Source organism: Lepidochelys olivacea (genome assembly GCF_965140295.1).
Source record: "Lepidochelys olivacea isolate rLepOli2 genome assembly, chromosome: 2".
Lineage (NCBI taxonomy): Eukaryota > Metazoa > Chordata > Testudines > Cheloniidae > Lepidochelys > Lepidochelys olivacea.
This window is the reverse complement of record NC_140412.1, coordinates 4,629,434-4,644,127: the sequence shown is the minus strand read 5'-3', so window position 1 is coordinate 4,644,127 and position 14,694 is coordinate 4,629,434. Positions and strand designations below refer to the sequence as shown.

General features: G+C 50.1%; 1 protein-coding gene across 2 annotated transcripts in view; it reads right to left on the bottom strand.

Annotated features, from left to right (window-relative positions):
- ZC3H3 (zinc finger CCCH-type containing 3) overlaps positions 1–14,694 on the bottom strand; it is a 351,773-nt gene that overhangs the window by 31,781 nt on the left and 305,298 nt on the right. For both annotated transcript variants that reach the window (XM_084620589.1, XM_084620590.1), the window contains exon 11: positions 12,547–12,749. In XM_084620589.1, the coding sequence (XP_084476715.1) occupies positions 12,547–12,749 (203 nt within the window). The remainder of the gene's footprint in view (positions 1–12,546; positions 12,750–14,694) is intronic.

Sequence of the window (14,694 nt, the reverse complement as noted above, 5' to 3'; positions counted from 1 at the left end):
AAGCCTTAATATTCCTGCCACGTAACGAAGTACTCCTTCCATTTTAAAGGGGACACTGAGTCACAGAGCAGCTAGAGTCACTTATGTTAAAAGCCACCCTTCCAGCTGAACATTTTAACTTCTTGTTGTTACACACCAGGCCTGAAATGACTGCAATGGCAGAGGTGAGGGCAGCTATCGCTCTGACCTGGCAGTGTGTTTATTTGGTAAATTTGACCGCACTTTATGTACAGTCAGGGTTGCTCTTCTCCCAGCATAGTCAGTTCATCTCCCGTATACGCCCGCCCCAGTTTGTGTGGTTTTCATGCAGCAACAGGCAAAACCCCACTCTTCTTAACAACAAAAAAAGGGTCACAAAATGCAAAAATTGGCAAAGTGATTCAGGGACAGGGGCTCAGATACCAGTGATGGGTAGTGGAACAAAGCCCCAAGTTAGGACTCAAAACCACTCTGAACTCATTTTTTAAAACTAATTAGATTTTAAGTCCATGGTATCCCTGTGACGTATCCAAGGTCATAAGAGAAGCTTGTGATAGCGTGAAGAGAGCTCAGATCTTTGGACTCTCGGGCCTGGTCTACACTACACAGGTTGACGTACGGCAGCTTACATCAACCTAATTATGTGCGTACGAATGACAGCCTTGTCCCGCTGATGTAAGTGCCCTACTGTGCTGACATAACTACTCCACTCCCACGAGAAGTGAAGGGCTTCTTATGCTGGTGTAGTTAGGATGATAGACACTGCATTAGGTACATTGGCTGTCAGCTGGCTTAGCAATTTCATGGCTCCATGCTGGAGCCGTGAAATTGACAAGAAAGCTGGACAGCTAAAGCCCAGCTGCCCCTAGCTCTCCACTCCCAGCCAGTCTGCTACCTCAAGGCTCCCAGCTCAGGGAGCAGAGAAACCCGGGCGGCTGCCCCCCACTCCCAGCCGGGAGCAGGGAAGTGAGAAGCCTGGGAGGCAGCCGGGCTCCCAGCGGAGAGCTGTGAGCCCTGTCTCTCAGCCCCCCACACTTCCCCTCTACCGTTGGTGGAAGCACCCCTGGTGAGGACACGCACCCTGTGTGTGTAACCGTGGAGTCTTTAACCCAGGACGGTAGCATGGACATCAGCCATTGCAGTAATCACTGTGGTGGCTATAAGTAGACTGAACATAGGTTGACTTAGGGCTGTAGTGTAGACATGCCCTGAGTCATGTGCTTTACCCATTGGACAATGCTTCCTCTAAGACCTTGCTACTGACATTAGAAAACTACGATTTAACTACCTTGATTTAGAAACTGTGTTACACTGGGGCCACTCCTCGAGTGTGAACACTTTTGCCCTGGTTCAAGGGAGTCGTATCAGTTCAGCTTAAGCCTGTTATTAAAGCCTTGTTAAAAGCCTGTTGTTAAAGCCCTGGCTGGGATGATTTAGTCGGGGATTGCTCCTGCTTTGAGCAGGGGGTTGGACTAGCTGACCTCCTGAGGTCCCCTCCGACCCTGATATTCTATGGTTCTATTCTATTCTTTTATTCCTTGTATTACTGTAGTGCTTAAGAACCCTGGTCAAGGACCAAGACCCATTGTGCTTAGCGCTGTACTTTCAAGCAAGGTAAGCAAATTGGGGTGATGCGTACCTGCCTCCCGGGGCTGTTGGGAGGTGAGTTAATGCCTCTGCAGTGCTTGGGAGATAAGACACGCTAAGTGCCATATTCTTGGGAGGTAAAGATATTCCCAAGTGGCATTAGAGAGACTCCCAAATGCTATTTCCTATGGTGGCCTGGGAGGGTCATTAGAGGAGAACACAGGTGAGATTCTTCCCCAGGGTGAAAGCACTGGCTCCAAAATGTGCCCAGGCCTTGCCTGGCAGGAAGCAGGAGACCAAGGCCCGGGTCTCAGTGCTGACCCTCTGCTACCACAGCCTCACTCAGCCAGCCTGTCCCACCCAGTGCGGAGCAAACGGCGAGAGCCCCAGATGTGCAAGCCCACCTGAGAGGAGAGTCTCTGGTGGGTATGGCATTCAGGAACGCCTGCAGGCAGAGGGAATCCTGATTAGCATTTCTACATGACCAACAAGAGGGTGCCCGGAGCACCCAGAGTAATGGCGATTTGCTTGCCTGGAGCTGTACGTGCAGCATGGCCTTAGGGTTAGGAGGTGTGTGGTCTTTTAAATAATCACATTATTTCTCGTGCAAGATGAGGAAAAAAAGAGTGAGAGAGAGAGAGAGAGAGAAAAGGAAGAAATAAAAAAGTCACTCAACTGAACAAGAGATAGTGGCTTTGAGAGAGATTTTTGCTCTCTTAAAATTTTACACTCCATCACGATGGGGCTTGATGAATATGAGAGACAGGCATATTCCCCTCCTCTACCTTCCTTGATTCAGGGCTATTGATCTCTAGCAGGTCTATAAAGTTTTTGGGGAGAGACTGCGCTTGCTACAGCCTGGCTGCTCGTGATTTCACCACTGCAACTCCTCACTTGTGGCAGCAGGTGAAGGGAACACGTGGCTGGTCCAGCGAGGAATGGGAACATTTAACCCAGGAAGGCAGCGCTCGTGTGTGTAACCCTGGCAGCAGGGGGAGCCAGGAAATATGAACTGGGTTTGGAAATATGAACATGGCAGGGAGGCGTGTGCATGGAGGGGATTCGTGTTTTCAAAGTTATTCCTCCAGAAGTGAAAGCTGTAAACAAAAACAGAAGCACTGCACCTCAATGAATTTTCCAAAGCAAAAGTGTTTGAGCGTGCTCAGCGGAGCCATTAAAAAAGACTGTAGCGAGCATCTTCCATTAACGTTACGACCGTGAAATATGACAATAAAATGATAGCCGTATGGTCGCAGATTTGCAGCCCGCCGAGTTGCTAGGGGTTTATCGTCACTCAAACGTGCAGAGAGCTGTAAAATGTTTACAGAAAGGGTCGTTTGCAGCTATAAAATCCTCTTTTCTCTCCTAAACAAGGCTGAGTGGAGCCATTTACAAACCCCTGAATGTTCATCGGGGGAAAGGGGAACATCTGTTCTCTCCAGGAGTTTTCAGTGATCTTCTCGAACAAATTAACTAAAATGGGTGCTTTCTAATTAAATTAGCACTCGATTGGAATGGTTTGCATTGGTGCGCTTGGTTACAATTAGCGCAGGGAGGACAGTTAGCTCCAGCGCAGGCTATTTAACTGGAAGGTGAAATATGGAAAAGCACATTATCTGGAAACACTGTCAGGAGGGGAGGGTGGCTAAATTCCTCCCCACGCCGGAAACATTTCCAGGAGGGGAGGGTGGGATAGATTTACCCCCCCCGCCCACCCCACATAAATGCTTCCCCAGTTTTGTAAGAACAAAACAAGGTGAAGGACACGAATGTTGCAACTAAATCCAGGGGGCAGCTGATCTCCCTGTGCCCCTGCTCCTGCTGGAAAGGAGCTTTCTCCCTGGCGCACACTGGAGGGGAAGGCTGACCAGTGAAAGCCAGGCCGTCCCCTTCACACAGCCTCAAGACTGTGGGGGAAGAGTTATTCACACAAAGGCCACGCTGAGGAAGCCCTGCCTGGAAATAGCACCCTGCATTAATCTGCTACTGCGTCGGCACAGAACGTGGAGGAAGGAGTGCTTTGCCTGTACATAACACTACATGATGTCCCATAAGTGGGCACACCTTACAGCCAGCGTCCAGGGCAAGGGAGCAGGAGGCCCACTTCCACAGAGCAGGCTGCTGGGGAAAGCCTCACATCACAGTCCTGCAAGGCACGCTGGTCCCCATTAACACCACTCCCGGAGAGCCGAGAGCAGGTCCATCCCAGAGCTAGATGAGCTAACGTCACTAGCAGCTGTAAGACCCAACGGGGATGTTCACCATCAAGCAGAGGCTCTTCGTATGTGTCAGCTCACGTTCTGTGTCAGCCTTGTGGCTCAGACAGTCACGGCACTGAGATGCTGCATGGGCGACGGGTTCTACATGACACTGGACATGCCTAGACTAGCATGAAAGCTGTGGCTAAACCCTAGGCCCCCCACACCTAGGGTCGACCCCTACCAGCTCATGCAAGTTCAATACCACTTTCCATGTCTACACTAGAGTACTAGAATGTGTTAGCTGACATGTTTTAGAAGACACCTTTCCCCATGTCTGGAGCACATTGGAGAGAACAATCCCATGTTGAGAGGATTGGGGAAATGGACCAGATATCCCCAGAGGTCTGTTCAGTCTCTAACTTCGGAGACTGTATTAACACGGACAGGTTACTGAGTCCATGCTGGGCCATGGACCACACCAAACCCTTCCCCAAGCGTGCACAGGAAAAGACATGAAAAGGGATGGGGTGGAGTTTTCAAGAGCACCTAAGGGACTTCTGCAGATATCTAGTTCATCTCCCTACTCCTGTCAGTGTGGGGTTATTCTCTCCAGCATACTCCAGAACTTCTTCCACTTCATCATAAGTGATTCACGAGATGGAGCTTCCACCCTTTCCCTGGGAAGGCTTGCAAAGGAGGCAATGCGACCAGGGATTAGAACAGCTGACTAGGAGCCAAGACCTTGTGGGTTCTATTCCGGTCTCTGCAGCTGGCTCCGTGTGTGACCACGGGCAAATCACTTCAATTCTCTGTGCCTAGGCTTCCCAGCTAGCGGGATGGGGACAGCAAAGCTGACTTGCCTCAGAGGAGGGGAGCACCTGCATGAATGGAAGTTTGTAAAGCACTTCAAAATTCTTGATTGGAGGCCTGTATAGAAGTGCAAAGGGCCATTACCAGCCTAAACTGCAAAACTGAGAGAGAGCAGAGGAGAAGAGAGCCTGCAATCTGATGGCCTAAGGCCCTGCACTGAAAAGAAATGCGACAACGTTTTTCTTACAGTTGTGATTTTTAGTACAAGCATAATATTGTCCACCCTGGAGCATGCACATTCCTATTAAATTGATTGGGGCTCAAGTCATAAACCACACGACTGAAGGCACATGAGCCTTCAGTCCTCTCTCTCAAAACACCCAATACACACACACTACTTTCATCTGGGTGTTCAACAGCTGCTGGGCAAGTTAACTGCACACTCACAGCAGAGTCCTCCTGGGCTGACAGTAGAGTGGGGATAGACTTGTTCCCAATTCCACTCGCTTCTGCAGAGACACACATACTTTTATTTTCTTGTACGCTGCGTAGACCGACAGATCTTCCACACGCAGAGGATGTGCCTAAGAATTCTCCAAGTCTGAAAAATTCAGCTGATTTCAGAAACGTTCCCTGTGGCAGCTTCAAAATCTTTAAAATGGGGAATTCCATTCCGATCTTTCCAGCCGGAAGCGTTTTTAAAGAGCGTGCACCAAACGATGTTTCATAGATGCGCACACACAGATAGATGCAAACACATTTAATAGAGAACCTATGATTAGGTGTTTCAGAGTAGCAGCCGCGTCAGTCTGTATTTGCAAAAAGAAAAGGAAGACTTGTGGCACCTTAGAGACGAATGCATTTATTTGACATAAGCTTTCGTGAGCTACAGCTCACTTCATCGGATGCATTGAGCTTATGTTCAAATAAATGTGTTTGTTTCTAAGGTGCCACAAGTCCTCCTTTTCTTTTTATAATTATGTGGTGTGATAAAGATCTTATTAGTCCATGTTTGAGACCGTTGCATTACAAACGAGCAGTCATCCCGAATTCAGACCAATCAAGTCTCTCTGACTCTCCTCACCCCATGTGTGTCACATAGGCCACCTATTATAAAAATCCTCCCTCCATTTCAAAGTATCTAAGCATTTTTAAAATACAGATATAGATACACACACACAAAATTTCTTAGATCCATCTACCAGTAAGTCACCAAGACGATATAAATTAACAAGGTTAAAGCTCCTTTAAAAATGGCCTGAAATAATTTTCTGTACACAAAAATGTCCTGGCTTTATATCTGGGGACCTTCGAGGGCTATAAGCAAGAGCTGAGTATCCCACTGGACAGCTGAGAATCTCAGACTCATAGGCTGTAAGGCCAGAAGGGACCATCATGATTATCTAGCCTGACCTCTGGCACACCCCAGGCCACAGAACCTCATCCACCCACTCCTGTAATAGGCCCAGAACCTCGGGCTGAGTTATTGACATCCTCAAATCCTGGTTTAAAGATTTCAAGTTACAGAGACTCCACCACTTACACTAGTTTAAACCTGCAAGTGACCCGTACCCCATGCAGCAGAAGACGACAAAAAAACCCCCCAGGGTCTCTGCCAATCTAACTCAGGGGAAAATTCCTTCCTAACCCCAAATATCAGTTAGACCCTGAGCTTGTGGGCACAACCTACCAGGCAGATACCTAGGAAAGAATTCTCTGTAGTAACTCAGAGCTCTGCCCATCTAGTGTCCCAGCTCCAGCAGTTGGGGATTTTTGCTACTGGCAGTCGCAGATTGGCTACATGCCATTGTAGGCAGTCCCATCATACCATCCCCTCCAGACATTTATCAAGCTCAATCTTGAAGCCAGTTATTTTGTCCCCCACTGCTCCCCTTGGAAGACAGTTCCAGAACTTCACTCCTCGGATGGTTGGAAACCTTTGCCTAATTTTGAGCCTAAACTTGTTGATGGCCAGTTTATAGCTCCCCTCTTCAGCAGCGTGAAGTTCCCATGATTAGACCTTCAGGGCTGAGAGATATTGGACCTTTAATCAGTAACTACTGCCATTCCTGCCTCCCAGAGCAGTTGAACTGGGGGGTTGTTGGTGTCAGATGACTGCCTGCAGTTCCCCAAGGCTGTAGGGATGTTAGAACAAGGCTCAGGGAGATGGATTAGTGAGTAAAGAGAAGAGAAGGTGGTCAAAGTGGCATGACAAATGCAGTTCACCACTTATCTAATAATCAGACGTACATGGCAACACACCCTACTGGGCAACCTCTTATCTTCGCGGACAAGCTGAGGTGGGTTTCCTAAGTGTGGACAGAGCACAATTCTGCTCCCCCTTGACAAGACAACCATCCACCATTAAACATGGGAGTTTCTGGTCTTGAGTGGTTGCTGAGGATACACTCACTGTGAATGAACAGAAGCAATGATAAAAGTTGCATCTCTTCTGTCAGCAAACTTTGTCCATTGTAACTGGCTGAAGGGCCCCTCTATGCATAGATCACCTTTGAAATGCAGTTCTCACTGCAGGATGTATGCTCTGGGAGTGCAGGGATAGGGCAGCAAATATGGAGGGGAGTCTCCCGCCCAGTCCCTTGGTGACAATCACAACCGGAGGACTGTTCCACCCCTCCTCCCCCAGCCCACGTGCCAAGCAAGGCCTCTGTGCTTTATGGATCAACGGCATGGCGATCACTCCATCTCCGGCACGAGAACACACTCCCCCTCAAAATGGTTTCTATATATCTGCAATTCCCTGTAGCCCCAACACTCACGCTTTCTCCAAGGAGTCTCCAGCCGCCCCACCAGCCTGTGCGCCTCACTTCCAGCAAGGGACTGCCCCACTGAAACTGGAGGAGGGGCGGGTGTCTGCCTCAGAGGGAAAGGAATGTGGAGAGTGGGCTACCAGTTACATCCTATTGCACTTGGATCTCCTACCCTCGCATCCTGTCTCCTCCAGCTCTGGCAACTCCCGGCTGGCTCTCAAGCACAACCACATCTCCTGACGCGGGCAATGCCGATTTCCAGGGGCTCTGGGGCAGACAGCGCTATGAAAGCTGTTCCCTCGTCTCCAGAGAAGGCAAGCGGGAAACGATGCATAAGGCACGGTGCGGCCCGTCACGGCCAACACTTTCGCTAATGTTGGGGGAAGACAGGGAAAGAGGAGGAAGGGGCTAGATAACCCATGTCAAGAGCATGCGTGAGCTCTTTATTCCATGGGATGGTGCTTCCGCTCGAGAAGCCAAGCCAGAGCATCAGCTACTTTTTCCTCTGTGTGCTCTCCTCCTACGATGACCAAAACCAGGAGTTAGAAAAAAATGCTTCTTTCCCCTCCCAGATGCCCTTTCCGCTACTGCATCTTTACCCTCCATCTGACACCCATTCCCTTGACCCACTAGAGGCTGAGTTACTTCAGGCTGACAAGTGCAATTCATGGCATTTCAACAGCTTTCTTTCTGCAGATTAATTGCTCCATCTTCACGGCAGAGATAAAAAAGCCAGATTAACTCACTGGTTCAAGAGCACTTCCCATAGCAGACAGCAGCCGCCCTGCCATTGAGATCAAAAGGAGTTGAAACAGGGCCAAGAGGAGGAAGGAGGGGGAAGAAATCACAGTGATTCAAAAGGGAAGCCAAGCACTCCTCTCCATGTTGCGTAGAGAAGCCTTTATAGCAGCAATGATCCTTGCTGAAAGGGCAACGGCTGCCGTGCGCACCCATTGCTTAGCATTTCAATAGCATGCAGCCAAGCAGCCATTCTTCCGAACACACATGCTCACCAGTGACCTAAGGAATATGTTACTAATCCCAGGAATTCTTTTCCCCCAGACATCAAGATGCCTTGAAACTTCCCAGCCTTGAAGTGGGTTTTACACTTTACTGCCAGGCTGATCATAGCTCCAAAGTTCCATTAAGCAGAAGAGACATTTCTCTCCAGCATGGGAGGCTGGAAGGGGGCTCACGTGACCTTTCATGAGCTGGCTCTCATTGCAGTCCCTCTGCCCACACAGATCCAGGGTGATCTCACTGCCATTAGTCACGAGACACAGAAGGCACTGCAGAAGCATGACACGGAGCAGAGCAGAAAAGTTAAAGAAATGGATTTGTGCTCCTGGCATGGCTTGTTTCCCTGTCTCCCTTCTCTTCGTACAGACCCAAGCCTTGGGCCATCCAGTCCAGCCACTGCATTTGGCATGACTGGCTCCATAAATCCTTCCGGCTGTGCCAAGTTTTAGGTGGGTATGAGTGGGTGACCTCCAGAGGGCTTTCTCCATCAGCAGCCAATGGGTGGAGTTCTCCAGCATCCTCAGGAGGCAGCTCAATACTCAGTTCCCTTGTGGGTGTTTTAGTGAACTGGGTGGGTTCGCAGCGTGTTGCTGGGACTTCTCAGGCTGTCCCCGCTCCGGGATCTAACTGGGGCATGTGGCCAGTTTGCTATAACCTACTGGCCTCATTTTCAAAGCTTTAGAGCACCACCCAACTCCCACCGACTTAATGGGAGACTGTGGGGCTCAGTGCCTCTGAACATCAGGATACCGCTGTACACGGACTTGGATACCTAACTTTAAGCACCCGCTTTGGAAAATGTTGGTTTCATTTCCTAGATCAGATACTACATAAAAACGTGCAGGAATGAGACACATAAGCAGCCAACGTGGCAGATCACAATTTACACCCCTGCTTCCTCCTAGATTAAAGGACATCTGAGTTAGGTCTATCCCACCCACCCAGACGGCATGCCAAAGGGGACCCTCAGCACCCTGACACAGTGGCCAAGTAATTCCAGGCAGGCTAAATTGTATTGGCATTGCATGAGCACCCAGAGCCCCACTGTGCTAGGTGCTGTACAAACACACACAACGAAGAAACAATCCCTACCTCAAAGAACTTGCAATATAAGTAGGTTAAAAGGTGCCTCCTGGCTTATGTCCTATGCTGCATTCTGGGCCCCCTCTTCTCCCTCTTGCTGCCCAGTGGAAACACTTTTGCAGCTCTGCTCCCTTCTCATTATCTGACACACACAGCACACGCTAGGGACCTTCAAAGAGTGCTAGAAAACCGAGGGACCTTCTTGGAGACAATGTCAGTAGCCCTGGAGTTAGCACAGTGTCATCCCTGGGGGCTGTTTTCAAACCTGGGTGCTGACAGGTAGTGCCATAATTAGGCAGGCCATTCCCCATTTTGGGTAGAGATGGTCAAAAGAATTCAATTTTATTACCACAGAAAGTTTATCTCCATTTTTTTCTTGTGGACATTTTTAATTTTTGATGAAAAATTTCAAAATTAAAATAAAAATGTGTTTTGATTCAGTTTTCGATTTTAGTTCAAAATGAAAAAATATTTTTACTTGATTTTTTTTTTCTTGAAAAACCCCCAAACATTTCACTGAAATCAGCCTGTCTTCGCAAAACACTTTGATTTTGACAGAACGGCATTTTTCAGCGAAAAAAGTTTTCAGTTAAAAACAAAGTTTTGACAGTTCTAATTTTAGGGTCCTAAATGGACATTTGAATCTTTGGCCCCCTGTGCCCTCCCCAGTCACCCCTCTTCTTCGGAAGTACTGCAGTGTGTGTTACACACCAAAACCAGCATACTCGGTTCAGCTCTCCGGAGGAGCTGGGCACTAAGTAGGAGTAAGGAATCGCTCCAAATCCCCAAATGACTTACTGGAGACAAAATGAGAATTAAAAAAATATACATATAAAGGCAAAATCTCCTGCCTCACTTGGGAAGCTTTTGCCAGTCACAGGAGAGCTGGCTGCTTTGCTGTCTCCAAGACATCGCATCCCAGCCAGGGGAACGGGCTGAATGCATTCCGAATGGAGTGATCCCACCCAGATGGTGCATTTAATGGAGATCTCATCCCTCAATTTCAACCTAGGATGATCACCATCATCTTTCACTTCGAGGAAAGTCTGGTTCCCTTTTGCATCTCTCCACCTCCCTTCACCTACCGCACACCTGATCACACAGCACGACAGACCAGCTGTGGAAACAGGTGCTGGAACTAGTGGCGGTCATGCACCCCCTTGCTTGAAATGGTTTCCATTATATACTGCAGGGGTCAGCAATCTTTGGCACACGGCCCATCATGGCAATCCACTGGTGGGCCGCGAGATGTTTTGTTTATGTTGACTGTCCGCAGGCACGGCCCCCTGCAGCTCCCAACACATGCCCACGGCCTGCGCCGCTTCCCCCAGCTCCCAGTGGCGAGCCTCGGCAACTGGGAGCTGCGGGGGGCCGTGCCTGCGGAGGTCAATGTAAACAGAACGTCTTGCAGTCCACCAGCAGATCACCGTGATGGGCTGCATGCCAAAGGTTGCCGACCCTGATATCCAGGGTTTACTGTTTGGTCAATGGCTCTCAGCACCCTCACTATAAAAATTGTTCCAGCACCCCTGCTGTGGCTGCGTCTAAATAAAGAACCTTTCAATGAAGAGGTTCAGACTAAGTAGAAATTATTCCAAGAGAAATGTGTGTGTTCCTCCCTTTTCCAGGGAACGGGAGGAGGGCAGGGGAAAATACTGTAACCCCACTCCCAACCTTGAATCTCGATGCCATAATGGCCGGGCTTCTAGCAGAGGAGACATGGACAAGATTCACTGAGGAGCCAGCCAACATTGCTCCCATATCAGCAGCTGGGTGACCCTTAACTCTCATTCCTCTCTGCCTCGTGTTAGTCAGCAAGTTGATTTTGGCATTTGAATCAATTGCTGCTGAAAGCCCCACCCACCACCGTTTTTATTCTCAAGTTTCTTAGTCAATGTCACACTGCTGAAAGATGCACGATTGACGGCCCTGGAGACTGGAGTCTTGAGTCTTGGGTTTATCTAAAGATGAGGGACAGCCTGGGGCAGCAGCATAGCACACTGCCCTGCCCTCACCTCTGAAAGGGCCCCTCAGCTCCTGATGGGTAGTCCCCAGGATCCAGTCAGTCCTTGACCGAGAAGGGGGGAGGCAAGGGGAACAAGAAGTGGTGCTCGTCTTAGTGCTATGCACGGTGTTCCACATGGAACTGGACTGAGACCCTGGTCATTTCACACAGGCCCAGGAACTCCAGAAGAGACTCCGTTTGTTCACCTCCTATTTTACTGCTTGCTTGCACACTGAACGAGGGGCTGTTTCTCTTAACAAAGCAGGCATTGGCCCCAGTAGTAAATGCTGGGAGATTTGTAAAGGACAGCAAAGGGCTAAGTAACTTTCTGAACTACCCGATCTCTATCCTAATTCTGGAGAGAATATACCCTGGTCTCTCCCCCTCACACACACTGGAAGCTGATGAGTTAAAACAGAAGGGTGCTTGACTGGAGCTTATTATGGTGTGACCACAGAGCTGGGACTGCAGTTTGGAGACGTCATTCAAGGTAACACACGGGACTAGATTTTGGGAGGGAGGGGCCTAAGAAAGCAGTCATGCTGCAGATGCAGCGGTAAGCTCAGTGCATGCCGTTTGAGGGACTGTGGTGGGGGAATGCGTACAGGTGCCTTTCATCTCTGGACACGGGTTCTAACCCCGGCTCAGGCTTCAAGTGAAATTTATTTGATGGTGCCCAGTGGACTCTTGGTCCCATCAAAACACTAGCACGCTGACAGTCGCTTCTCCCAAAGGCCGGGGGGGTTTCAAACAGCCTGGGGGCTGCTGCAGGTCAGGAGTGCAGCGCACTGGCAGAGCTGCGTGTGTCCCAGGAGCGGACAAGCAGGAGGAGCCGAAGCCAGGGTTAAGGGGCACTGACAGAGTTGAAGCAACAAGGGATGCGTGACTGCACCACCCCAATTCTACTCCAGTTCTCCCCTTTGTGAATTCACCCAGCCGGGCTGTCCCTCGTCCTGGGGGCACACTGCGCCCAGGGCAGGGGCAGCTAGAGAAGTGCCAACTGGGACATGGCTCTCTCTTGGCTTTGGCTGATGCACCTCAGGGAGCCCCAGAGCTTGTGAGAATGCAACACAGACCAACAGCCTTGTACCTGTATCCTCCCCTGTCTTGTCTCTGTCTGCGGTGTGTGTCACCCCTCTCGGAGAGGTAGGTGACTGGAGAGAGATGAAAGATGGGAGCTTCTGAAGTCTGCTGCATGCTGGGGTGTCTGTGTCACTCCGAAACTTTACACCCTGCTCTGCGCTGGAGGGTCCAGGAATCTCCCCATCATCCTGGAGGTGGGCTGCATCCCTCCTAAAAAACACATCCATAAAAGTATGAAAACAACAGCAAATCCCATGTGAATCAGCAAGAACATTAAAATAGGTTCTAGCGAGGTAAGACTCAGACGACAGAGATGAAGAGACTCATTAGCTCTTCTAGCTACCAGGCAAGGATTGTTCCCGATGGTCTACTTCCAAAGGTTTTGCCTTCTCCAGTTTGAAATGACCTGAGTGATGCCATGCCCGCCCCTTCACCTGGAGGATGATCCCACAGCCTGATCCATCCCACTGCTAGTTTCTCTTTGGCTGGCCAGATCCCCTTACTCCTATTTACATCCCAGAAAATCCCCATTCTCCCCTGAAGGAAGTTTCCACCCTTTGGATATGTGCTGCTGAGCTTGTGGCCAGGATCACCTCCATTAGTTTGGGTCACAGATCTGAGCCAAACAAGAAGGGAGTGGGGAGCGGATCTAAGGTAGCAGGGCTGGAGCATGAGGCCTGGGGGTGAGCCAGGTAAGGAACAGGTCTGGCTGTGTCAGTGTTCTTGATTCACTGCTCAGTGCACAGATGGCTAATGGGACATTTTATCTAGCTTGACATCTACACTGAGGGTGCTAATAAAGGGCAGGGGAGAAAGCTGGAGTAGTTTAAAGCTTCTCTGAACCCGGCATCTTCTCTCTCTCGGGAAGAGGCTGCTGCTGGCCTTTCCAGGAAAAGGGGATGGAAAGAGCCATGCATAGCTCTCCTCCCCGCTGGCCAGCTCTGCATTTCGCATTCCCACCTAAAAGGAGCAAGGAAATATTTTACACCTCATTTGTCCAGGGGCCGGGAGCTGGACATCATTCCAAGCTTACTGTGTCACCCTAGATAGCTTCGCAGAGCCCTCTGCACATTCACTCCCCGGTGCTACCATACAAGGAAGGGCCTTGTACTGCGGTGATGTGTCTCGGGGCCGGATACAGAGAGTGCTGGTGCTTTCAGCTCTGCCCGTCTCCAGCCAGGTGACTAGGACTGATTTGGGGGGAGGGAGGGGAGAAATGAGCGTGGCATAAAAACCTGTAGAGAACAGAACAGATTGCTGAATCCTGGCTCTTGGAATGACAGAGGGCAAACCACCAAATACATCTAGTCCCTTCCCCAGGACTCAGCACAGGGTTGTGTCATATGGTCCGCTTCCTAGTGGTTTCCCCCATCTAGCGTCAGCGTCCATAAGCAATGAGCTTCCATCACTTCCACGGCAGACTAGTCAGTGACTCGTGGCCAGGAACCGCTACAGAGGAGGCCTCACTGCCTCGGCACAGGATGCCGATGTGGGGAGAGCCACACACCCAGTGCAGGAGGGACAGGAGGAGGGAGGCAGGGTTCCCTGCCCAGGCTCTGCGTGCTGGGCTGATCCCCGTTTCTCTCTCTCCCAGCTTAGCTACATCGTGGGGTTTGTGCGTAGGAAGATTCTCCCCGGCTGAGCACCCCTCCGCATGGAGGGACTGCACTGCCGGCTCTCAGGTACCTACTGGAGGTTGTTAACAAAACATTCCAGAGGAGTGACGCAAACGGCAACAGAAAAATACGAACAGAGATGGAGCCAGGAAGTGCTGGGAGCCACAGTACTGATGGGCCCAGACGACAGGCTGCTGACAGTGATGGATCAAGCAAGTCCTGCCAAGAGGGCTGCAGCTGGAATTAGTGTTGTACCACCCTGCCCCCTTCTATTCTAGTCAGGTCTATTAGCTCTGCCCTTAAAATGACTATTTATGCAGGGCTAGGCAGCCCCAGGGTCGAGTCCTTTATCCCTAAGCCCTGGGTGCAATCGCAGACTCAGTAGCGGCCTGTGGAGACCGATATTCCTAACACAGAAGACACCATTCATTTTGGGTATTGAAGGACACCATTGTAGGCAGCGCTAGCCAAGAGGCTAAGGCATGACTGAGTCTGAGCACTGCCCTGTCCCCACTAGAAGCTGGGCTCCCCAGACAGCT